Source organism: Pristis pectinata, chromosome 1 (genome assembly GCF_009764475.1).
Source record: "Pristis pectinata isolate sPriPec2 chromosome 1, sPriPec2.1.pri, whole genome shotgun sequence".
Taxonomy (NCBI): Eukaryota; Metazoa; Chordata; class Chondrichthyes; order Rhinopristiformes; family Pristidae; genus Pristis; species Pristis pectinata.
In genome coordinates this window covers 79,882,825-79,909,292 of record NC_067405.1, presented here as the reverse complement: position 1 = coordinate 79,909,292, position 26,468 = coordinate 79,882,825, and the positions used below count along the sequence as shown (strand labels likewise).

General features: G+C 42.6%; 3 protein-coding genes across 5 annotated transcripts in view; 1 reads left to right on the top strand and 2 right to left on the bottom strand.

The window, feature by feature from the left end:
* mcm3ap (minichromosome maintenance complex component 3 associated protein) overlaps window positions 1-3,352 on the bottom strand; it is a 78,490-nt gene extending 75,138 nt beyond the window's left edge. For 2 of the 3 annotated variants that reach the window (XM_052018639.1, XM_052018631.1), the window contains exon 1: window positions 2,048-3,329. In XM_052018639.1, the coding sequence (XP_051874599.1) occupies window positions 2,048-3,194 (1,147 nt within the window). In that variant the 5' untranslated portion in view covers window positions 3,195-3,329. Of the gene's footprint in view, window positions 1-2,047 lie in introns of all 3 variants that reach the window. The other variant, XM_052018624.1, reaches the window with a different exon arrangement.
* On the top strand, window positions 3,351-12,017 carry LOC127571899 (endoribonuclease YbeY-like). Its single transcript, XM_052018651.1, has 4 exons — window positions 3,351-3,624; window positions 7,296-7,427; window positions 7,746-7,814; window positions 11,787-12,017. The coding sequence occupies exons 1-4, from the start codon at window positions 3,415-3,417 to the stop codon at window positions 11,871-11,873; spliced, it is 498 nt and encodes a 165-aa protein (XP_051874611.1). The 5' UTR covers window positions 3,351-3,414; the 3' UTR covers window positions 11,874-12,017.
* Window positions 12,018-12,156: 139 nt separating this feature from the next.
* Window positions 12,157-26,468, bottom strand: part of zgc:112416 (uncharacterized protein LOC550509 homolog) — a 99,521-nt gene continuing 85,209 nt past the window's right edge. The window contains exons 10-12 of the mRNA XM_052011903.1: window positions 23,794-24,035; window positions 18,482-18,551; window positions 12,157-14,272 (exon numbers count right to left, since the gene is read on the bottom strand). Of these exons, the coding sequence (XP_051867863.1) occupies window positions 18,506-18,551; window positions 23,794-24,035 (288 nt within the window). The 3' untranslated portion in view covers window positions 12,157-14,272; window positions 18,482-18,505. The remainder of the gene's footprint in view (window positions 14,273-18,481; window positions 18,552-23,793; window positions 24,036-26,468) is intronic.

Here is a 26,468-nt window from a genome sequence, read left to right as displayed (position 1 = left end):
AGTAGTCAAAGAGCAGCCTGACATTCATTGTGTACATTCATATCAAGTACTAGGCAGCAAACAGCAAAAAATGAGCTGACATCTTCAAAAGCAAAAATGGAAAAAGTCATATTTACTATCTGCAAAAATGAAAATAAACCAAACATTAAAACAAAAGAGCTGGTTATTGACTTCATGAAGGAGGGTGGTGCACATGCTCCTGCTTACATTGAGAGGGTTGAAAGCTTCAGGTTCCTAGAAGTGAACATCACCAATAACCTGTCCTGGTCCAACCACATAGGTGCCATGTAGAAAGTGCACCAGTGCCTCTACTACCTCAGGAGGCTAAAGAAATTTGGCATGTCCCCATTGATCCTCACCAATTTTTATCAATGCATCAGAATGTCAGGGTGGGAAGTTCAAGCAAGATATCAGAGGAAGGCTTTTTACCCAGAGAGTGGTTGAGGCAAGGAATGCGCTGCCTGGGGTGGTGGTGGAGGCAGGTACATTGGTCAAATTCAAGAGATTACTAGATAAGCATCTGGAGGAATTTAAAATAGAGGGATATGTGGGAGGAAGGGGTTAGATAGTCTTAGGCGAGGTTTAAAGGTTGGCACAACATTGTGGGCCAAAGGGCCTGTATTGTGCTGTACTGTTCTATGTTCTCGCCGCCTCGGTAAAGCAGCCAACATAATCAAAGACCCCACCCAGTCTGGACATTCTTTCTTCTCCCCCCTCCCCTAGGGCAGAAGATACAAAAGCCCAAAAGCACGTACCACCAGACTCAAGGAAAACTTCTATCCTGCTGTTATAAGACTATTGAACAGTCCCCTAGTACAATAAGATAGACTCTTGACCTCACAATCTACCTCGTTACGGCCCTTGCACCTCATTGTCTGTCTGCACTGCACTTTCTCTGTAACTGTAACACTTTATTCTGCATTCTGTTATTCTTTTCTCCTGTACTACCTCAATGAACTGCTGAAATGAAATGTTCTTGGATGGCATGCAAAAATTTTTCACTGTACCTTGGTACATATAACAATAAACCAATTTCCCATTATCATTTTAACATTTTAACTTTTTGCTTTAATTTGTTCACAGGTTACTAGGTCAAAAAATTATGCCCTGGATAATTTTAACTTACAGAGTGGCCATATAGATGGATGCATCACAGAAGATGATAACAACCAAGGCTGCACAGTGTTTTATTTAAACAATAAACTGTGTCTCTCAGATTAATTTGGAATTTAAATAGGTTATAAGAGAAAAGAAAGCAGGATTGCCAGAAACAAATGGCAGTCACATTAATCTGAGTTTGAGGATATGCTTTAAAAAAAGTTTGCATTTAGCATTTTATATACACTCCTTATTCCTGGTGTTTAAGAAACTTTTAGATAGGCACATGAATATGCAGGGAATGGAGGGATTAAGGATCATGTGCAGGCAGAAGGGATTTGTTTAAATTGGCATCATGGTCAGCACAGACATGGGCCAAAGGGCCTGTTCTGTTCTGTACTGTTCTATTAACTTAGAGTGGATAGTAAGGGTAAATACTATAAAAAGTGTAAATAGAGAATTGTTCCTAATAACTGGATCAAACAGCAGGGATCCAAAATGAAAGTGATGACAAAAGTATGATGGTGGAATGAGGAAAATATTGGTATTGGTTTATTATTGTCACATGCACCAAGATACAGTGAAAAGCTTCTGTTTGCGCGGCATCCAGGCAGATCAAACCATACACAAGTATACAGAGGTAGTAAAAAGAAAACAGAATGCAGAATATACTGTTGCAGCTACAGAAAAAGTGCAGTGCAGGTAGACAAATAAATTGCAAAGGCCATGATTGGGAGATCGAGTTCATCTTTTAGCGTATGCCTGGCAACAGCGGGATAGATTGTCTGTCTGAAGTCTTCTCCAGCTGAAGAACCAAACCTGTCGTGTCAAAGTATTATGAACAAACTGCCACAAAATTGAAGGCAACAAAAAAAATTGGTGTACGAGGGTAACAGTTCAACTCCACGACTCACGCTCTCCGCGGGATTTTATAAATAATTCGACTCACCATCTCTCGATTTCTTTTTTGTTTCTTCTTTTCTCATACGACCAGGCCACTTCAAGGGAATGCTCGTTTCGGACAGTAGCTTTAATCTTTCAATTGTCTCATCTTCCGAGGGTGCGCTGTCTCTCTTTGTTTCCCTCCTACCTTTCAACACATCGCGAAGGGTGCGATTAAAGACTCCCATTGATGGTGCAACTTTCACTGGCCGTTTCCCCAAAGACAGCCTGCTTATCGTCCCTACTGCTTGTTCTTTAGCAGGACTGTGTTCATACTGTTGTGGTGACTTGTCCCGTTTGTCTTTTCTTTTTACCCCTTTCTTGGTAGCCAACTGTTCTTCCTCCACTTCATACTTTGGAACAGGCCCAATCCTTGCCGGAATTCCACCGACTCCCGTTGCACCACGTTTCCCATCATATGCCAACAAAGGGCTAGCATCACTCACACCAAAAACCGGTTTCTGACCCGTTTTTTCTTCGCTGCCCAATGTCTTGTTTGACGCCAATGCATCCACTGAGCCAGCTACACTTGGTTGCGAGAAGGTGAACGGGGCCGGCTGGACAAAGCGAAAGCTTTCGGCAGAACTGCCCACGGCCGTCGGCTGAGAGAAGCTAAAGGCATCTGGTAAACTGGTGGTAGCTTTCGGCCGAGGTAGCCCGAAGAAGCTGGAGGGAGAGCTGCTTGCGGCTTGTGAGAAACTGAAAACGGGGGCAGAGGGGCCAGCCTTACTCTGTGGTAAACCGAAAACGCCCGCTTCACCCCCACTGCTCGGGGCCTGCGAGAAGTGAAAGGATGGGAGTTTATTGGGTGCTTTGGCGGCGTCCAGACCGGCAGCTCGGGCCCGCTGTAAGTCGGGGTGGCCGAGCGAGCTGAAGGTTGGCTCGGGGTGCCCGAAGTTTCCCCCCGTCGATCTACCGAAGCTTGCGGGAGCGGGAAACGGGTTGAGGGGCTTGAAGCTGAATACGTGACTCGGCCCAGGAGCGGGGCCGTAAGCGGCCGGCAGCGCCGAGCTCGCCGCCCCGCCGACGGGATGCCCGAAGCCGACAGGCGGCCCCGCCTCGCTCGCCTGCCCGAACACAGTGGCCTGCGGCGCTGGGAAGCGGCTGTCCCCGGTCGGGAAGAGGGTGGGCAGTCGCCTGCCCCCCGGCTCCATGACGGCTTCGCTGTTCCGACCTCACCTCCGGACGCTGATCATTAACTGGCCGCACCCTCCGTCGTCCGATCCCCTCCCGCCATCAGCGCGGAACCAAAGTGCAGTCCGCCGGCGCATTGTCCGCATCCAGTCAGCACGGAGCAGGAAGCCCGGCGCACTCACTTCCGCCGGGCGGGGGGTTGCCATTAACAACGGCCGCAACCTGCGGCCTCCACCCACCATGGCGTTGCTAATCCGCGATCTGCAGCGGGCGGTGCCACTCCGCCGGGCCCGGCTACGGCGGGATTGCCAGGCCCTGCGCCAGATCCTGGGCCTCAGCCGCTTCGACCTGGGCCTGATCTGCGTGGACGACCGGCGAATGCGGATCCTCAACGGACGTTACCGGGGGCGGGAGGCGGCCACCGACGTGTTGTCCTTCCCCTTCCATCAGGTGAGGTTGGGTCGGGACGGGGATCAGTGGGGGGAGGTTGGGTCGGGTCCAAGCCTGAGATCTGGTCTCCCTTTACTCCCACTGTCATCGTTTCATCAATGCAGATTCATTTAAAATCGGTTTTTTACCATTTGTTACTAAAAACAGAAAATGCTGCAAATACTCAGCGGGTCAGGCAGCATATTCCAGTGGTTTTCAACATTTTTCATGCTGCGGCCCCCCAGAACATGTCCCTGTTAGATGGCGGATCCCCAAAGCCCACAAAATCAAACAATCGATAATTCATGCATACAACACTTAAATTACGGCACATAGGCCCTATTGAAACAGTGACTAGTTCAATCACCAATAATTACCAGCAGTGTCTTTCAGTGTTCAGTTCAATGTGAAGATTGTGCCTGTTTTGCACTGCAGAGTTTGTCCAAACGTGGTGGTATGTCATCCTCAATATTCAGTCTTGATCTGTATTTGGTTTTCATGGCAGTGACTGAAGAAAATGCTACTTCGCACAAGTAAGTGGTTGCAAATGGTAACAGAACATTGACGGCTTTGCCGGACAGCAGTGCGAACATGCTATCCAGAACGACAACAGTGACATTCTGTTGAACTGCAAGCGCAAGGTCCTGTCAGATGACAATTCAGCCAATTCTTCTTGTTCATGTCCAGTTAAATCAGTAAGCATGCATTCAAACGAATTTGGAACCCAATCAAACATGCTCGTGTCATTGTCGCCGAAATACTCATGGAAATCATGTGACAGCTGTTGAATATGGTTCAAAACGGTGCTCGCAATGGCCTCTGTCTTAGTCTAGTTCACTGTCAGAAAGTCAGCCAGCAACGGAAACATATCATAGACACCTTGCTCGCATCTTCCCTTCCAGATACAGAGTTTTTTTCTGGAAGGCATTGATTTTGTCATGCGTTTTCAGAACATTTGAGCCAGGTCCTTGCAATGATAGATTTAAGCTGTTCAAAATGTTGAAAATATCTGCAAGATAAGCTAATCTGGCAACCCACATCTCATCTGTCAAGAACTGTGCCAATGATCCATTATGCTCATATAGAAAAATGAGCAGTTCATCTCGCAATTCACATACACGCTGCACAATGCAGCCTCGTGACAGCCATCTGACTTCTGTATGTAGCAACAAATGCTTATGCTCGGCTTCCATTTCACGGCATATGTTTTCAAACAAACGATGATTGAGCGGCCTGGCTTTGATAAAGTTAACGATTTTAATGCATGTGGAAAACACATCCGCAAGATTTTCATCCATATCCTTTGCAGCCAAAGCCTCACGGTGAATCATGTAGTGGGTTGCTGCTACATGTGGAGCTACTTCTTGCACTCGTGCGACTAGACCCGACTTCCGTCCCGTCATTGCAGCAGCACCATCCATGCATACTCCAAAACACTGTGTCCATGCCAATGCCAATTGTACAAAAAAAGTGTCAAGCACACGGAAAAGCTCTTCACCGGTTGTAAGCCCTGGGAGTGCCTTGCAAAGCAAAAAGTCTTCCAAAGCCTCTCCTTCCCAGCAATATCGAACGTAAACCAACAACTGCGCAGCACTGGCAACGTCAGTACTTTCATCGAGCTGAATCGCAAATCTGACTTGCTGAAGACGTGCTATCAGCTGGCTCTGTATATCTTCCGCCATATCACCAATTCTTCTGCTTACTGTGTTATCAGACAGTGGAATGGCTTTCAGTTTTTGAGTGGATTCTTTTCCCAGTACAACTTCGCACATATCTACTGCTGCAGGCAGTATAAGCTCTTCTCTAATTGTGTGAGGCTTTCTGGAACATGCTATTCGTAATGCTACCAAATATGATGAACGAAAAGCCTTCTCATTTACAGTGGCGCAGGCTGTCATTTTGCCTTTCTGCTTGAGGTACACCTCCTTTTGCCGCTCAAAATATTCCTTCGGCTTACTGGCAATATCTGGATGCGCTGTTGTTAAATGGCGCTTCAATTTCGCTGGTTTCATTGCATCGTTGGACAGTGTTTGCAAACACACAACACAGAGAGGTTGGTCCGCATTTGTTCCCACTGCGATGAAGCCATATGAAATGTATTCTGGATCATACTTGCGTTGTTTTCTCTTTTGGTCACCTTTATCCCCTTCGTCATCAGAATCTTCCGGTTTCTGGTCAGCTTTTCTCTTCAGAAATTTCTCCATACTCAGCAATACATGCTGGACAGTTTAATTACTATTACTGATAAACAAAATTATCAAAACTAATCTAAAATTTACACGCTTGCACACTTTTTGTCACTGTGGCGTAAATGCACGGTAAGTAAGCAATATTTTTAAGGCACACCAACAACGTCACTCAGTCTCACTAACACTACAGTGCACAACCGAATAGTAGTGAGTAGTGAACACTACTGACTACTCTGACTACACAAATCGAATATTAAGTGGCAGTTTACCAGAAGGGAGCACCATCTAAGTCTCTAAGATTGTCGCCTATAACAGATAGAATAGATATGGCTGATTTTCTGAATAGTGGAAAACTGGAGCAATCAAGTAAGCCACGTCTTTGTAACAGGTCACTCTTCCAGTTTTTTTCTTGGCTTGCTTGTGGGCCCCCTGGCAACCCGCCGCGGATCCCCAGGGGTCCGTGGACCACAGGTTGAAAACCTCTGGCATATTCGTTGTGAGAAACAGTTAATATTTCAGGTTCTTCATCAGACCCAGAACTTGATGAGTCCTGATTGCAATTTTTGCGATATTTCAGATCTCTAACGTCTGCAAGGTTCTGCTTTTCACTTATTGTTAACCTGAAGCACAGAGATTTTAATCTAACGACACTAAAGGAGCAATAGTATATTGTCATGTTAGATTGATCTGTGACTTGGAGAATAGTGTTGATGACAATGTTCATTCCCACTGTTTTCAGACTCTCCAATGGACCTCTCTTGACCTCCCAATCTAACTTGTCGTGGCCCTTGCACTTTATTTGTAACTGTAGCACCATATTCTGCATTTTTTTTTACTATCTCAATGTAATTACGTATGGCATGATCTGCCTGGATGGCACGCAAAACAAAAGGTTTTCACTGTATTTCAGTACATGTCAATAATAAACCAATGCCAGTCACCTCACAACAAGTCACCTTCATTTCTGAGGGTCTTTTCAAAAGGAAGAAGATTGACAATAATGCATCTTGCAGTTGTGCATATTCAAGCCAGTGGATGAAATGCTAAACAAATCAATTACGTTATCCTTCTTGATTTCAAGCCTCTTGATTGCTGTTAGAGCCACAGCTTTGGAGGTCGGTGGAGTTCCATTGCACTTTGGTCATGCCTTGTAGGTGATGAAAAGGCATTGGGGAATCAGTAAGGGAATCAGTCATGGTGTAGCATCCAGCCTCTGCTCTGCTTGAGAAGCCGTAATATTTATGATGCTAATCCACTGACCTTTCTGATCGATGGTGACCTCATTAGTGTATTTGAGAATTCATAATGGCAATACTATTGCAAGTTAAGGGGAGTTGGAGAGGCTCTGCATGGTGGAGATGACCATTGTCTGACACTTGTGCAGCATAAATGTTACTTGACATTTATCACCCTGAGCCTGAATATTGTCCAGGTCATTGATGAGGTAACTGAAGATTAATGATTGTGTAAATAGCTTGATAATCCATTTAATCTTTCTTCCAGGATCTCAGAGCAGGGGATATACCCAAACCCCTACATCAGGATGAATATAACCTCGGAGACGTCTTCTTAGGAGTAGAATACATCTACAGACAAAGCCAAGTACATGGGCAAGACTTCTACAATGTATTAACAGTACGTATTAGTCATAAACTGGTAGGAATTCCACAAAGAAAGTTGCATGTTTTAGAATGGGGAAACAAAATGAATTAGCTTTAGTAGCTTATAGGAGAGGGAGATGTGCATTATTTGAAACAGAGTGGGAGGAAATTAGTCCATGGCAAATGTACAGAAGGGCATTAATAAATCAGTGGGCCAGCAAGTGTGGTGCAAAATGGATGGTAACACCCAATTATTCAATGGATCTTCAGCTTTTAAACTAAATTTCTCATTTTGGTCAAGGTTTAATCATGGTATTTGATGGCGAATGATCCGCTTTTCACTTTTGTGTAGGTGACTACATTACATGGAATTTGCCATCTGCTGGGCTACAAGCACAGCACAGAAACTGAGTGGAAACAGGTACAGTAGCACTTTCCTTAATGCTCTTAAGTCCCAGCTAATTATCTGTGCTCCAATATATCATTACTCAGGAGCAACAAACAGTCTGCTGGAGGAATTTGGCAGGTGGAGAGCAGCTTCTGGGGGGTGTTGTGGTTTGCCGAGATTTGAGAATAACCAGGAGACACAGAAGATTCTCCAAGAAGTTAAACTTTTATTTGCAAACAAAAGCTGTGACAGTCAGACAGCCAGCTACCAATCACCCTCTGATCACTGCTCTCTCTGACTGCCCCCGAGCAAAGCTCACAGGCCTTTTTTTATACCTTTTTCATAGCTCAATTACATTATCACAATCCATCACGTTCTCTCTTATCTTCACAGTTTCATCCTTCACCATTTGCCTCCTTTCACAGTTGTTTCCTGACTCACAACCATTTGTCTTTCGCCACAGTCATTTCCTGACTTAATCACGGGCATTGGGAGTACTGGTACTAGGTTTATCAGTTATGAAAACTGTCAGCTACAGAACTGCTACAAAATCATTAGTTGCACTAGCCGTAACAACCATTAGCTACACAATAGATCAACAGTGTCTTCCTAGGAATGGGCTAACTATTTGTTTAATGAGCTATATGTTTCCCGCACTAAGAGTTTCCCCCGCTCGGGCTGGAGAAGAAGGAGACCCAGCGGCCATCTTAAACACAGAGCAGACTATGAATAAAAAAAATGTACAGCCTCTATTTTCTATATATTCTATAGGGGGAGGACTTGTCAATGTTTCAAAATGTCAACTATTCCTTTCCCTCACAGATGCTGCTCAGCCTGCTGAATTCCTCCAGCAGATTGTTTGTTGCTCCAGATTCCAGCATATCTGTCTCCATATCATCACTAATCTCATGCTACAATTTACAGAGGCTTTGTTTGTAACATTATCCTGCTGACAAACTAACGTACTACTGTGCTATCATCCAACCTGAATCAACTTCACAGTCTCTGAAAGATTGAAATTATTTTCTAGTCCCTAGGATAGTGTGCTTGTAGGAACAATCTCCCTTTAAATTCCTTTATTGATCAGCAGATATATTTTTTCAGGTGGATAATCTAAGTTCTTTTTTATTTACAATAAATCCTTTGCTGTAGGTCTAAGGAACGTTCAAAATTAATATTAGATGTATTTGTTTTAAACTAATAAAATACATCTCAACATTTCTGCTTTAGCTGCAGACTCAGAACAAGTAGTGGCCAGTCCATTTCATTGCTTGCAAACTCAGCCACACAGTTGTGTCCCATAACCTAGAACTCTCCAGTTCCATTTTAGAACAGGACAGTGTTTGGATGCTGAACTGGAAGCTGTGACTCAAAGTCAAGTCAAAGTCGAGTTTATTGTCACATGCGCCTGTACATGTATGCACAGGTGCAATGAAAAACTTACTTGCAGCAGCATTTCAGGTATCTGTGCTTCTGTTTTGATGGCTCTGGATACCAATGGTCAAATGGGCTTTCCATTAATCAGCCCTTCAATGCATGACTGGGATTGGTGAGGAACTACCTCAAAATTCCTAGATCCATCATTACCAGTGAACCAGACACCAAATAGATGGGTTTTATTCTGATATTAGTCAAAGTGGCAAGTAGAATGCAGCACCAAGTTGTGAGAATGAGGTAAAGTTGCTACCATTTTCTGCTTGGTCTGAAAGAGGAGGATATGCTTGGTGAGAATTAGTTTTCAAGGGTCTTTAATGCTGCATTCATGTTCTCTATTTTGCTTTCACCAAATCTAAATAGGAAAAGAAAATAATACTGATCTAAGAATTTAAAGGATAATATTTTGTAGTTTAGGAGGAGTAATAGAAGAAAGTTCGGAAGGGTCCTGCTTTACACAGAGAACTTGCAATAATACAGCACCCTTTATAACCCCAGGACATCTTAAATCACTTTACATCCGATTAGTGAAGAGATCTTGAAAGACAGTTGGTGTAAAAAGTGTAGCAACCAACCTGAATGTTGCAAGCTTCCACAAACAGTAGTGATAAAAATGACCTGGTAATCTTTTTAAGTTGAGGCATAAATATTGGCTAGCCCATTGGGAGAACTCCCAGCAAGTATCCAAGTAACTTCACATAATCTTTAATGTTCTCTTACAGGAACAGAGGAGTCCCCTCTATTTAACATTTAAAAGATTGCACCTTTTATGGTGGAGGACTCATGCAATATGCGGTTTCAATTATATGCTCAGGACAGACCTGGTCAGACCACGCTTGGAGAATTGTGTTCAGTTTTGGTCGCCTCGTTATAGAAAGCATGTGGAAGCTTTAGAGAGGGTGCAGAGGAGATTTACCAGGACATTGCCTGGAATGGAGAGCATGTCTTATGAGGTTAGGTTGAACAAGCTAGGGCTTTCCTCTTTGGAGAGGAGGAGGATGAGACGTGACTTGATAGCGGTGTACAAGATGATAAGAGGCATAGATCGAGTGGACAGTCTGAGACTTTTTCCCAGGGTGACAATGGCTAACATGAGGGGACATAATTTTAAGGTGACTGGAGGAAGGTATAAGGGGGATGTCAGGGGTAAGTTTTTTTACACAGAGAGTGATGGGTGCGTGGAACACACTGCCAGCAGAGGTTGTGGGGCAGATACATTAGGGACATTTAAGAGACTTCTTAGATGGACACATGAATGATAGAAAAATAGGGGGCTATGTGGGAGGGAAGAGTTAGATAGATCTTAGAGCAGGATAAAACGTCGACATAACATTGTGGACCAAAGGGCCTGTACTGTGCTGTAGTGTTCTATGTTCTATGATTCTGGAGTGCAACCTCTATATCTATATACACGCTGTCCCCAGGTTACAAATGCTCAACTTATGGACACCCTTACATACAAACTCCCAGAATATTATTGAATTCAAAAGTCTGATGATACGTTCGTTACTGTGTACAGCAGAACTTGTTTCCTCTCTCCACTTTTAGTAATTGTTCTTTAGTAATCGGTCTCATGTGCTTTTAATATCATTCATTGTGGAGTTATGGTCACCACAGTAAATAAGCAGTGTCTTATGTTAGAAAGTTTACAGGCAGTTTGCCCTGCATTGGTAAGGAACAGCTCACTTAAAAACGCAAGTGGAATTCTGCTGCCCTTTCACCAGAATTGTGCAGCAAGAATGGCTGATCATGAGGCAGTGTCTTTGTCCCATAGATCTTAGCATTGTGTACAATGGTTTTGGAATCTGAAAAACTGTAACAAATGTTGATAACAACAGGAGTTTTGTTTCTAAGTAGTTTGGTCAGAACATGAAAAAAGTATGTCTTAACAGTAACCTGTTGCATCATGTGACCATTCCATTCTACAGTACCAATGCAAGTAGGCCACAGAATAAAATAACTAGATTAGCTCTGTGACCCTATGCTTTCTGAGCTGATTCAGACTGGTCAAACACATTTCACATTGTGTGTGTTTATCCATTAGAGATAGCCACCATGACACATAACGGTGTTTTATGAAAAGGAAGAATGATTAAAATCTACATCACATTTTTCATCTGCTTGAGATGTCCCAAAGTACTTAACAACTAAAGAATTGGCTTTGAAATGTGGTCACTCTTGCTTTGTAGACAAATGTAGCATCCAAATGTGATCAGGAAGGCAATGAGATACCAATCTAGTTTTGGTAAAGGAATTGGTGTTGACTGTTATTGTGTGGTGCCAGAGGGTCTTTTACCTTAAGAAATTATTGTCTTACTTGAACAATGATAAGTTCAATGACACGCTGCACTGAACTGGCAGTGTAGATTTTTCCATTAAAGACCTGGAGCATGCCTTGAGCCCATTAGCCTCTGATTCCGACAAGATTGTGACGAACCACACCAAGCTCTTGAGTAAATTCTGAAATATCTTCTAATGTCATCCATTAATTAATTGTGTGTGTGTGTGTGTGTGTGTGTGTGTTGAGATGGTGCTAAATTCTGATTCTTTCCAATGTTTTCTCTTCCACAGATGTTCCAGAGAGAATCCAACACCCTTCAGTTGTTTAATAGACTCACTGGGGCCAGCCTTCAGCCACTAACTCAGAATAGCTTCTAACCACAGGTGTGGGTATAGTGACTAGGAATCACTTCAGTTTTACTTTTATAAATAATGGACTGCCTCAGTCAACAGAATAAATAACGGTGGGTTATGAAGGCCACTTCCTTGCACTATACCAATAAAATTACAAACATTTTTAGATCTTTTTACTTTTGTCTTTTTCAAAGTAAGGCATCCATGTTAAAGGTTAACATGGATTGAATGGAGAGTTAAGCCAACTTTCTTCCTTCCCTATCTATTGTGTAGTGCCAGAGGGCCTTTTATATTTAAAGATTATTGTATTATGCTCATAATTTTGTTCTTTTTTTATTCCCCTCACCAACCATCCTTTCCTTAGTAAATAACATTGTCCATTTAGTGCCTGCTTCCATTAGTGCTTCCCTAATTGTTTTTCTTTAGTTAGATCCTACTTTCAACAAATAGGTTGTTCGGGAGATTCCAGACAAGCCATATCTGAACTTAAAACGTATGTAATTTCAAATTGAGCCATCTATTTTAAGATGACTGAGGCTGTGGTCATACTACCTCTACAAACTAACCTGTACCTCAAACAAGTGCAGTTATATTTTATTAATGATTTCTGGAATGTAGATGTTGTTGGCAAGTTCACATTTATTGTTTGTCTCCATTTGCCCTATTATACTGGTCATGGGGCCTCTTGAGCCACTGTATTCTCATGATTTGAAACAACTGGGTGATGTGCTGGGGCACTTCATAAGGCTGGGGTACTTCATAAGGTTGGGGTCATAATTCCCACAGCAAGTAATGATGCAGGTTTCTTTTCCTCTATGACAATAGCAAACAAAAAAGATTTTTTATAAAAATCCAGCAGCCTCATGGTCTTTTTTTCTCATACCAACGTTTTTTTCTAGAATTTTAAAATCTGAAATCAAATTCTCAAATTGCCATAGCGGGATTTGAACTCTTGTTTTCTGGTTTATTTGTCCAGGGATAGATGCAGTAGGCCAGCCCCAACAGCCACTACTTCCATTGCAATTAATTTTCCAGGAGTATCCTAGATGTGCTGTTATAAAAATGAATCCAAAAATACAAAGCACCTTTCAAACATGAAGAGATTTTATTCTCTATGTTTAGCATTGGCACCTTTTAAAGGCCATAAAATAATAACGAATTGAAAAAGTAAATATACAGTTCTACAACAAAAATAAAGATCTGTTAATAAACATTTAATGTATTCAGCACTGACTTCTTGGGTGTGTAAATTGTTTTGTTAAATTCTGAACTCTGTTCATGCAGTTGTGATACAGTTATATTGGAGAGGATACAAAGAAGTTTACCCGACAAGGGAAATTTAGCTCCAAGAGAAGGCTGGATAACCTGTGGTCTGTTTGGAACAGGAAACTAAAAGGTTTAACTGAAGTCTATAAGATTATGAGGGGCCTGGATATCTCTTATTATTAAAGAGATTATTAAAGGGTGAGTTGATTCTTTTGCTCTTACGGTTGATGTGTGTCCAGCACTCACTGTCTGTAAGCATGACCAAAGCAGCATTTAACCATTTACTTGGATATTTTGTATCCTGTTAGGGCACAGATCAGCAACTGGGATGTGGGATTAGGCTGACTTGCCTTTTTAGCTGATGTGGAGACAAAGGCGCAAATATCTTGTGCCATCAACAAATTTAAGCTAAAATAAAAATAAATGTTGATTTAAAAAAAAAATTGGTTTGTTCAACCTAGTCCAAATAAAAACAGTCATGAATGGATTATCATTGTTTCGGTTGAATGGTTGGTACTGATGGGTGAGCAAATGGATGGAAAACTTCATGGAAAATGTGCAGCTTGGTTTATTTCACAACATAAAAGTTATGTTTGAGATATTGTGTTACACAGTAGGATAGGAATACAGGCAACCCCCCACGTAAACAAAAAATTCGCCCTTACAGAATTCACAATTCACTATCCTAAAATTTGTCATATGGAATAAAATTTGCTCTCTCAGAGTTTATGTGTGGGGGGGAAAGTAAATAAATATATACGCAATTTTTTTTCTACTCATGTTTCTTGACACGTGTGCAGATGACGCAGCTTTGCGTTAAGGAAAATCACGATACGGAACATTTTCTAGGAATGCAACCCCCGGTAACGTGGGGGTCTCCCATATGTGGTGTATTTGTGTTGGGCTTCTGTTCATTCAGCAGAATAAATAGGACTACATAAGGGCTACTTATGTTTCTGGAGTTACCAAAATATTTAAAAATTTGCCTTCTCATTTTGTATTTGTACAGTCATATCATCTATTATCCACTGAAAACTGACATAAATTTCCATTAAAATTGCTCTGGTCCACACTCCAACTGTTGGATCATGATCAGAACCCATTTTCCAAGATTTAAGTTGCTGGCTGGAGTGATATTAATCCACTGCATTCCTGAGCTGAAAACAAAAACTGCCATGTTGTTTTATATAATTTAACAGTTTAAAAGTGTATATACCTAAAGGAACCATAAATTAAATCAGGGTGGGGGCTGTACTTTACCTTATCTGTGGAGGAACCTTTTGGGAACAGTTACCATATTTTGCAAGCTTCAAGGTAGTCATGAAAAAGGATAAATTTGGTCCTTGAGTTAGGATCCTAAACTGGGGGAAGATAGATTTAGATCATGTAAGACAGAACCTGGCAGAAGTAGATTGCGAGCAGCTGCTAGAGGGAAATACAACACCGAATAAATGGGAAGTGTTTAAAAGCAAGGTAGCGAGAGTTCAGTGTCAGCATGTTTCCTGTAAGGGTAAGAGACAAAGGTGGTAAGTTTAGAGAAACCTGGTTAACAAAGGACATTGAAGGTTTGATCAGGGAAAAGAAGGAAGCGTATGTCAGATATAGGAAATTAGTATCAAATGAGTCACATGAGGTTTATAGGGAACAAGGGAAAAAAAAATTAAAGAAATTAGGACAAAAAGGGGCCATGAAGTGACCTTGGCAAGTAGGATCAAGAAGAATTCTAAAACCTTTTATAATTATATTAGAAACAAAAGGGTAGTTAAGGAAGAAATAGGTCCCCTCAGGGGGCAGAAGGATAATGTGTGGAGCCAGGGGATATGACCGAGTATCAAAATGAATACTCCTCATCGGTATTCACCAGGAAGGATGTGGAGGCTGCAGAGTCAAGGGAGGAGTACACTGATATTCTGGAGCACGTGTATCAGGAAGGAGGAAGTGTTAGAAATATTGGAGCACATTAATGTAGATAAATCCCCAGGGCCAAAGGGGATCTATCCCAGGATGCTAAGGGAAAGGATGCTGGGGTCCTGGCAGAGATTTCTGCATCTTTGTTGTCCCCTTGTTCAAAAAGGGCAGTAGGGATAAGCCTGGAAACTACAGGACGGTGAAGCTTTACATCAATGGTAGGTAAGTTGTTGGAGAAGATTCTAAGGGACAGGATTTATGTTCACTTGGAAAGACAGAGAAAGGTTAGGAGGAGTCAGTACAGTTTTGTGCAGGAGAGATCTTGTCTCTCAAATCTGATTTTGTTTTTGAGGAAGTAAACAAGAAGATCAATGAAGGCAAGGTGGTAGATGTTGTCTATATTGACTTTAGTGAGGCTTATGACAAGGCTTATGGCCTGGAAGGTTAAGGTACAAGGGATCCAAGGGAACTGGATCCAAAATTGCCTGGGTGATAGTAGACGAAGGGCAGTGGTGGATGGGTGTTTTTTTGACTGTAGGTCTGTAACTGCAGGGATTGGTGCTGGGACCTTTGTTGTTTAAAATATACATAAAAGATTAGAACGTAGGGGGTATGTTTGCAGATGACATGAAAATTGATGGAATCATAGTTAGCAAAGAAGGTTGTTCAGAGATACAGTGGCATGTAGATCAGCTGGAAAGTTGAGTGGGATGGTGGCAGATGGAATTTAATCCAGACAAGTGTGAGGTAATCCATTTTGGGAAGTCAAATTCCAGGAGAATATATGGAGTAAATGGCTGGGGCTTGAGAAGCATTGATGTACAGAGAGATATTGGGGTACAAGTTCACAGCTCCTTGAAAGTGGCAACACAGATAGATAGGGTAGTGAAAAAAGCATTTGGTTCACTTGCCTTCATAGGCCAAGGCATTGAGTGTAAGAGTTGGGACATCATGTTTCAGTTACACAAAAGATTGGTTAGATTGCACTTAAAGAGTACTGTGTACAGTTATGGTCATCACACTACAGGAAGGATGTGGTAGCAATAGAGAGAGTGCAGAAAAGATTCAGCAGGATGTTTCCTGGAATGGACAGCTGGAGTTATAAGGAGAGATTGGTTTGGCTGAGTTTATTCTCAATGGAATTTAGGAAGCTGAGGGGTGACCTTATGGAGATTTACAAAATTATGAGGGGCATAAGTAGGATAGATGATCAGAATCTTTTACCCAGGGCAGCAGAGTCAAAAGCTAAAGGGCACAGGTTTAAGGTGAGAGGGGTAAAATTTAAAGATCTGAGGGGTACGTTTTTTTTACACAGAGGGTAGTGATTATTTGGATTGAGGTTCCAGATGAGGTGGTGGAGGCAGATAATACAATGTTTACATGGCATTTGGACAGGTGCTTGAATAGGAAAGGAGTAGAGGGTACAGGCCTAATGCGGGCAAATGGGATTCACATACATAGGTATCATAGTGGGCATGGACAAGGTGGGCCATGAGGGCCTGTTTCTGTACTGTATGGTTCTGTGAACTGAAATGTGTTGGTTTCCTCATTGAACACCACAACCAGAAAACAAATTCAAACTGTCCTTTAGGAAAAGAACTTACAATTATACAGCAACTTTCATATAATCAAGCGGTCTCAAATCTCCTGCATCCAACAAAATATTTTGGATTGTGGTAAATGTTATAATATGCCCACACCAGTTCTAAAAAACAGCAAAGGAGGATAAATATTGGCCAGAACTGTGGGAGAATTTCATTGGAACCTCCAAAGAAATTGCTTTGAATGTCTTTTTGCTGGCATGCCACTATTTTTCTGAAAGCTTCAACCAATTTCCTTCCAGAGAAGACTAGAAAATAGATGCGCTCAAACAACTTTCAATGTTTGTTATTTTTCAGTATACAATTTCAAAGTTTTGAGAAGGCCCCTTGCAGCCAATCCAAGTAAACATTCTGCATGTACCAGATTTGTCAATTTATACAGTGCTGCTAATATGGTAAAAATGGTGCCAGGTATGTTATAGGAATGCTATACAAAATTTGATATTCATGCAGATGAAGAAACATTAAGACAACAGCGTGATGTTTAATGCTGGGGTCATGATCCAGAGGGAGATATGAGGATGTGACAAGGAGCCACATTGGAGACATGATTGCAGGTGGCAAAATGCATAGTCAGAGGCAGGTCTAAAAGAGCATCTTAAAGGAGGGTGTAGAAAGAGAGAGGTTTAGGGAGGGAATCCCAGAGCCTTGGCAGCTGAAGGCATGGCTCCCAGTGCAGAGCAATTAAATATTGATGAAGAAAGAGGCTTAAATTGAAGAAAGGTGAAATCATAGAGGGATTAGAAAATTGAGGGAGAATTTAATGTCATGCTGTTGCATAGTAGGGAGCCAGTGTAGGTTGGTAAGAATAAAAGTGGTAAGTGAATGGGATCTTATGTGACCTCAAGTTTGTGAAGCGTAGAACAAGGGAGACCAGCATTGCCTTGCAGTCATCAGATTTAGGCATGCATGATAACTATCATATTTTCTCACAACACAGAAGGAGGCCACTCAACTCATTGAGTCTATGCCAGCTCACAGAGCAATTTTTCCAGTAACCTGTTCTCCCCACATACATCAACTCCCCCTCCAGGTTCTACCAATTTATGTATCAGCAATTTATAGTGGTCAATTAACCCACCAACCCATGTGTCTCTGGGATGTGGGAGGAAACCTGAGTACCTGGGGGAAAACACATGCAGTCAGATGGAGAATGTGCAAACTCCACACGGACAAACCTGGGTCATTGGAGCTGTGAGGCAGCAAGCAGTTCGAGCTGCCGCACCACCATCCCTCTCTTGTGGGATTTATATCAGCAGATGAGCTGAGGGAGGAGCAGAGTCTGGTCACATAGGCTGTCTTCGTGATGTCCTGGTCCAGTGAAAGAAATGGAGTCACTGGTGTGGGAATGGAGTTTGTGGAGGGGACAAGGCAATGACCCTGGTCCTGCCAATATTGGGCTGGCTCTCTTGATGAAAAGCAAGCTGTCTGAGTTTGAGAATCATATGGGACCATGTTGTTTCTTCCAGCGTGCTCCTGGGCACTATCTCCTGTCAGCTGCAGAACCTCGGTTGATAGGCAAGGCCCTGACAAAACTGGTACATACAGAAAGCTGCAGGCAGTGAGCAAATGGACCCATTTTATTTAAATTATATTCCACTCATAGATACACTGGCTTCCAATAACGTTGGGTTTATTTACTCTCAGACCCCCTGATGTTTTTACTCCCATTGGATAATAGGACTCCCACTTGCTCCCAAAGGCAGCTCCTGTTTAGCTCTGGTCCTCGTGGACCAATCTTCATCAGTGCTGCAGAGAGTGGCAGCATACCTTTCCCCAGGTGCATTACAGTAGCAGGAAGCTCTGGTGCATTAGACAAGCAATGATATGCAGTGGGTGTTACTTAAGTAATTTTACCTTCAGGTTGGTATCATTCTGTACTTATAACCCAGGAGGCATCCGGGAGGAAGTCCCATCCACTAATTCCCTTCAAATGAAGAAAGAACTTTTGTTAATATTATCTCAGAAAGCATCTGTCAAAACTTCCCCAGGCATGAAGCATCCACTGAATTATTTGTGTTATTCACTGAATTATTCTCCCAACTCCACTCCTCCCCCTCCCCCACCTGGTTCAATCTGCCTGTCATCCTTCAACACACCCCCCCCCATCCTCAGTCTACCAATCACCTCTGCCTCACCCCTCCCCCTCTCTTTATACTGACTATCTCCCCTCTCCGCTCTCAGTCCTGATGCAGGGTTTCGAACCAAAACATTGACAATTCCTTTCCCTCCACAGATGCTGCTCCACCCGCTGAGTTCCTCCAGCAGATTGTTTGTTGCTCCAGATTCCTGTATCTGCAATCTCTTGTGTGTCTCCACTGAATTATTTATCGGGTAGTCACTGATGCTTTGTGAGTAAATGCAGGAACCATTAAGCAAGAAGCTGAATTAGAACAACAGTCATCTGTGTCATTTTTGTGGGCAAATGGCAGGCATGAAGTGACTTAGTGCATGTTTTGAAGCATTTGCCCCCATTTCCTGTTCGTCCCACCTATCAGGAAATTATACTGGGAGTAATTCCCCCAAACACCGAGATTACTTCTCCATACTGCTTCACACCGAGATTACTTCTCCATAGTGCTTCACTCACCTGATTCAAGGCTTACTGACAATAACAGCATTAAAAAGTTGCCGCTTGTGGCCTTTCACGGGTACAACAACCCTGCTGAAAGCAGTGGAACAGGTATGATCTAAATCGGGCCTTAGGGATATAATATTTTTGTGTCAAAAACCATCCCCACTGATCTTTATTTGTGTACAAGTTGGTTGGTGGCAATCCTTGGTGGTGCTCACTGACCTGTAGTCCCCAAGATGCCAGTGCCTGTGGGGACTCAAGACCACTCACGGTCACAGGGAACAACTATCCTGCTCCATTCTCCTCTGGGAGATCCATTTGCTGTTATCCCTCTCTTCCCCATCTTTGTATTCCTTCTCCCACTCTATTTGACTACCACAGCCTCAAGTAGCCACTGCCTGTATCGTAAGCGGCAGTGTCTGTGATACATGTGGGTCTGAAGTTTACAATGATGAGTTCTTAAAGCAAGGATGTCCCAGTTTTGTTTGCTTTTTTGCTGACTTTCCATTTATTCCCAGCGCTACATCCATTTAGTGCAACAAATACAGGAGAAATTAATGTTCCAGCTGTTGCAGGGACAGCAAAATCTCACAAACAGCAACAAGATGAAAATCAAAAAACGTCAGATGCTGCAAATCTGGTATACAGAAAATGCTGGAAATGCTCAACAGGTCAGGCAGCATCTGGGGAAAGAGCAACAGAGTTACTGTTTCAGGTCGAAGACCTTTCATCGGAATTGGGAAACAGAGAAAACAAGTTATTCTGACAGAGGGTTTTTGACATGAAGTGATAACCCTGTTTTCCTTTCCACGGCAATAAGCTGAATGACCATTTCTAACAAGAGCACAAGATCTCAAGGAAATAAAACCAGAAGTCAGCCACATGACCACTCCAGCCTGCCCTGCCATTCAACATGATCATGGCTGATCTGCCCTTGGCCTCAACTCCTCTTCAGTGTCAGTTCCCCATGACCCTCAATTTCAAAAAATGTATCTACTTTCTTTTTAAATACCCCAGTGATCTACAGAGAAAAACTGCTGGAAGAACTCTGCAGGTCAAGCAGCATCTGTGGAGGCAAAGGGATGGGTGACATTTCAGATTGAGAGTGTAGAGGGAAGATAGCTAGTATAGAGAGGAGAGAGGGAGGGCTGAGACAAGAGGCTGGTAGGTGTTAGGTGGAACCAGATGAGGGGAGGATGATGGATAGATGGAGCCAGGTACGTCCCCATTAATCTACAAACCTTCCAGGTAGAGAATTCCAGTGACTCACCATCCTCTGTGGGAAGTTCCTACACATCTCAGTTCTAAATGGCAGCTGCCTAATCTTGTAATTATGTCCCCTGGTTTGGAAATCTCCCACTGGTGGAAACATCTTAACATATATCCTTTTAGGATCTTATATGTTTCAATAAGACCATCCTTCTTTCTTCTAAACTCCACAGATTACGTGTCTAACTTCTTTAGCTGTTGGTGATAGGACAACCTTTTCATCCTAGGAATCAGCCTCATGACTTTCTTTGGAACTGCCGCCAATGCCAATATGTCCTTTCTTAAACTCCAGATCTGGCCTCACCAACACCCTGGACAATTGCAACAATTGGACAATCTCTCCTTCTAAAATCCAGCCCCTTCACAATAAAGACCAGTATACCATTTGCCTTCTTAATAATTCCCTGTACTTGCACACTAATATTTTGTGATTCATGCACAAGAACACCTAGATCCCTCTGTACTCAACTCATTTACAGCTTTCTCCATTTAGGTAGACATATGCCTTTAGGTTCCTCTTATAAAAGTCCATGACCTCACACTTCCCTATGTCAAATGTCATTTGCCAAGTTCTCCCCCGTTCACTCAAACTATCTATATCCAGTTGCGGAGTCCAAATATCCTCATTGCAACATGCACTCTCACCTACCTACGTGTCATCAGCAGATTTGGATGACTTACACCCTTCCCCTCTCCTCAGGTCGTTAATATTAATTGTAAAAGATTGAGGGCCAAGAACTGATCCCTGGGGTAATCTACTAGTTTCATCCATCCAGTCTGAAAAAGACCTATTTATTCCAACTCTCTGTCCTCTATGTGATAATCATCTTTCAATCTATATCCACACACTTACCCCGATATGGTAAGTTCTTGTCTTGTACACTAGCCTTTTTATGCTGCATCCTGTGCCTACTGGATATCGAAATACACCATGTTCCCATCTATCAACTTTGCTCATTATATCCCCGAAGAACTCCAGCAGATTTATCTTTCATAAAACCCTGTTGACCTGATTTGATTGTATTAAGCCTAACTACTTCTTTCTTGATTATAGACTCCAGCGTCTTGCCAACAACAGATGTTGGCCAATAGTTTCCCACATTTTGTCTCCCACCCTTCCAGAACAAGGGTGACATATTTGTGGTCCCCCCCCCCCCCCCCAGAACTCAGTGAGTTTTAAAGAATTTTGCCCAATGGTTCCACTATCTCTGTAGCCACTTCCTTTAAACCCTTGGGTGCAGGTCATTGGGTCCTGGCAACTTACCTGCTTTTAGTCCCATTAGTGTTTGCTAATTCCTCTTGATAGGGATCATTACAAATCCTTCCCTCCTCTTCAAAACTTTATAAGCTTTGAAATGTTTTCAATCCTTCACTGTGAAGACTGCTGCAAGCATTGGTTTAAAGTATCTGCCATTTCCTTGTTAATAATTCCATTATTAATCATCATTATTATTTAGACCACTGCCTGTTATTATTTAGATATCACATAACATGAAAAATTCTACAAAATCATATTTGTAACCACCTTGTATTGTCCACATATGGCTTAGTTATTCACATAAATTAGTATTACAGCCCTCTGCATGACATCTCAGCATTATCCAGGTATAATGTTAATGAGGTGGCCCAGCAAGCAATCGCTAGCAGTGAGTCAAGGGCTGTGATTGGTTTGTTTTGTGCCAGGTATGTAGGATAGGAATAGAAATGTCAAGTGGCAGCTTGGAAAGGCTGCCCTAAAACACCCACTTCAGAAACAAGCTCCATGGCTAGACGCTGCTCAAGTGCTTGTACCACAATGTTGTGTAACCCTGATTAGACTGGCAGTTGGAAAGATCTAATTGGTTAATCCACCCTCCCCCCCCCCCACATTCATCTCCCTCCCCGCCACTGGACCACTACCACACTGGCCGCTCCAGGCTCTCTTCATGGGCTTCAGGCTTTTGTGCTCAATTCTTCCAGAAAGCTGGACCCAGCCATCGGATTACTACCTGGGCACTTTCCTGAGCTACATTCTGCAGCTCAGGGTGAAGAGTGCTGAGACTTCAATCAATTCCTAGCAATGGTAGCCAGGAGTCAGCTGTACTTGGGCAATTCATTTTGATGTAAGAGACCAAACCTGATCCCACTAAATAGCTGCTCCAGACACATAAACTCTTCAATTACAGCCTTGCTGTTGAAAAGTTCAGCAGAAATCATGTCAGCATCAGTTCTTTACCACTACACAGCCCTGCTCCAGTGGTATGGAAGGTACTGATAAATGTGACTGACTCCCAAACAGACGACACTGACATTGTTCAGTTTTGTTGCTAATAATAACCAGTTTACTTTGATTCATCCGTCAGTGTTACTCTGTCAGCTAGGGGAATGACAAATATTGCTTCACATGGCAACACCAGTGCAAAGCACACTAGCTACATAAGTACACGAACATTTTGGATGTCAGTGCCACTGTTCAGAATGATCAAATATCTCAGTTTTGGTCACCCTGCTATAGGAAAGAAGCCATTCATTTGGAAAGAGTGCAGAGGAGATTTACGAGGATGTTGCCAGGACTGAGGGACTGAGTTACAGAGAGAGGATGAGCATGTTGGATCTTTTTTCACTTGAACTTTGGAGAATGAGGGGTGATTTTATAGAGGTGTTTCAAATTATGAGGGGCATAGATAGGGTGAATGTGCACAGTCTTTTTCCCAGGGTTGGGGAATCAAGAACTAGAGGCCATAGGTTTAAGGTGAGAGGGGAAAGATTTAATAGGAACCTGAGGGGCAACTTTTTCACCCAGAAGGTGGTCAGTATATGGAATGAGCTACCAGAGGAAGTGGTTGAGGCAGGTACATTAACAACATTTAAAAGACACTTACACAGGCAAGTGGGACTAGCTTAGATGAGAATCTTGGTCAGCATGGACCAGTTGGTCTGTTTCCATGCTCTATGACTCTATGATTTGTTATGAAATCCATTCAAAGTCATCCCGTTGACTACAATGAGATGAAAAGAGAGAAACGAATCTCTCGATGGCACCCACTCACCTACTGCCCCCTTGTCTTACTTTTGTCACATTTTACTGCCAATCTTACGTCTGTGGGTGGAGAAAACGTTTTAGGTCAATGAATTGGGAAAAGTTAGAAAACTGTTTCTGTCTCCACAGAAGTTGCTAAGTATTTCCAACATTTTCTGTTTGAATTTCCTGTCAAACCCCTTTGAAGTTACAGTACAACCCAGGAAGAAGTAGGGAATTTTGTCTTGAAGACAAAAAGGAATACAAATAAGTGTGAAAGGAAGATGTAGGAGTTGCATTGAGAGTATTGTCCTAAACTTCACTTACGTTTGTAAGGCAGGGAGTGTCACTGTGGGACCCATCAGGTGTTGGACTGAAGGCTGCAGGCTGTTGTGATGTGCCACAGGGTTGGAATGTAGCATAGATGCCCACAGTGGGTGTCCTATTGGTGGGAGAGGAGGTGGATGTACTGTGGGTTGTCCTTGGGAAGAGTAGTGATGATGATGGTGCACTGAAGATGGACGAGGCTTCTCTGCTTTCACTATAAATGGCACAGCTGACTGAACATCCTGTGATTTAGGGAAAAAAAACATCACTCTGAGAGCACACAGAACACCCAAGAGAAAGAAGTGTTACATCCATTTGAAATTAACTGTTTTGTAAATGTAACCAAATATATTTAAACAAGTAAAGATATCAGTGAGATTTAAAAATGTCTAAATATTAACATATGCTAATTCAGAAGCTGTTTACTGAAGTTAGACACAAAGTTTCAGGTGGCGCTGAGTAACATTACACTCACAGGCCTCCACTCACTCATTTTCCCTTTCTAGGCTCAGTCGATGTGTTCATTATTCAGTTATGTATTCAGTTAGAGATCAATAAATTTAAGGGAATCAAGGATTATTGGGATGGTGCTGTAAAATGATGCTGAGGTAGATCAATCATGATCTTGATGAATGGGGGAGCAGGCACGGAGGGCCAGAAGGTCCTGTATTTCTCATATTCTTATTTTTTTATGAATGGAGCTTAAGTGGGGACCATAGAAGATGGCTTTGGTCAATCCAATACTTGGTTGGAGGATTCTTCTTCTCATATAATCATTGATGCTATGACTAGTCCGAGGGTTTAGGGGGCTGAGGAAAGTTTTTGTGCGGTTAAACTCCATGTCGCCGGTCTACTTGTGGAAAACGATGTTGTCTTCTCAGATGATATTGCCAAAGGGCAGCGGAGAGGTATAGGAAGGATTTAGCACAGATCCTGGAAGGTAATAGTGTAGGATCAGGAAGGGGAACCATTGCAAGAGATTGTTTGACACAATTGGGTAGGTGGGAATGGGATTGGATGAATCAGAGGAAGAGAACTTTAGCATTACAGTCACCATTTCAAAAGCTGCATATAGCTTAAGAAGGATGAGATTTAGTGCAAGGAGCTTTTAAGTATGATAACTGAGTTCAGAAGAGGGTGCAGGAAGTAGGGGAGATTGGTTTTTAGAAAAGAAAGAACTTTGATGTTCTGGATCCTGCAATGATGAATAGTTTAGGCACAGTAGGACCCACTCGTGCTGGGTGTGGTCCAGCCGGAACTGGTGACGAATTGTTAAGCAAGTTGTTTACAATGGACTGTCTGCAACCTTGAGATTTAAGGGAAGGGAGATGAGGAGACATGAGAATGAGCCAGGTGAGAAAGATCAATGGTTTTACTGGGAAGCTGGGGATCAGAGGTGGAGGTGAGCTTGTTGCTGAGCTTGTCACTACCTACAGAAATGTTGTAAATAACCTTGGAGAGTTCTTCCAGAGATGGATGCAGAAATAGGATTGTTAGGGATAAAAGTGACCTTTTGTGTGATTCAGCCAATGGGTGTAGAGAGGCCATTTAACATGGTAAGGTTTATTATAAATATACCAGCAGAGGATAAGCGGGGGAAAACAGAGCAAAAGTGAAGATAGGAGGGTAGAAACATCAGAGGTGACATATTTTGCGAGTTAATGTAGGGGTTGAAATCATTGAGGATGAGAGAGAAGTTGCTTTCTCTGAGAGAGAAGAGAGCCAAGCGGAGAAGAACAGATGAGATGCTTGAAGAAGATGTCAGAGGATGTTAGTAATCCAAAGGCCAGCATTAATAATTGAGAGACATGAGTTCAATCCCACCATGGCAGCTGAGAGATCAGAAATAAAAGTTTGTATCTGTAATGGTGTCCACGAACTACCAGACTGTTGTTGAAATCATTTGGTTCACTAAGTACTTTTTGGGGAAAGAACGTGAAACATTGAGTTTAGTGTCATATGCACAGGTGAAATGAAAAAGCAGCATCACAGGCACATAGCATCAGATACACAACATTCACAAGAAAACCATAAACATAAATTATACACAATATATACAAAGAACACAATTAGAACAAAAAAAAACTCTATTGTAGTGCAAAGTGATCAAAGTGGTCATATTGTTGCTACACTGAGGTAGTGATTAGGGTTGTGCAGGTTGGTTCAAGAACCAAATGGTTGAATCTTGAACCTGGTGGTGTGAGACTTCAGGCTTCCGAACCTCCTGCCCGATGGTAGCTGTGAGAAGGTGACATGGCTTGGATGGTGGGGATCTTTGATGATAGATGTTGCCTTCTTGAGGCAGTGCCTCATGTAGATACTTTAGATGGTGGGGAGGGATGTGCCCATGATTCACTGGGCTGAGTCCACCACTCTCTGTAGCTACTTACATTCCTGCGCTCTCGAGTTGCCGTACCAGACCATGATGCAACCAGTCAGGATACTTTCGACAGTACATCTGTGCAAGTTAGTTGGAGTATTTGATGACATCTAGGCTGGCCTATGTGTAAATGCAGACTTTCAGCTGTCCTCTGAAATGACCCAACAAGCCCCCTCAGTTGTATCAAAAACTGCCATAAAAAAAGCTAAAGTAAATCTAAAACCAGCTAGGCCACCTAGTATTGACTAATACACAGAATGCAGATAAGGCTCATCCAACCCAGTGGACCCTGCAA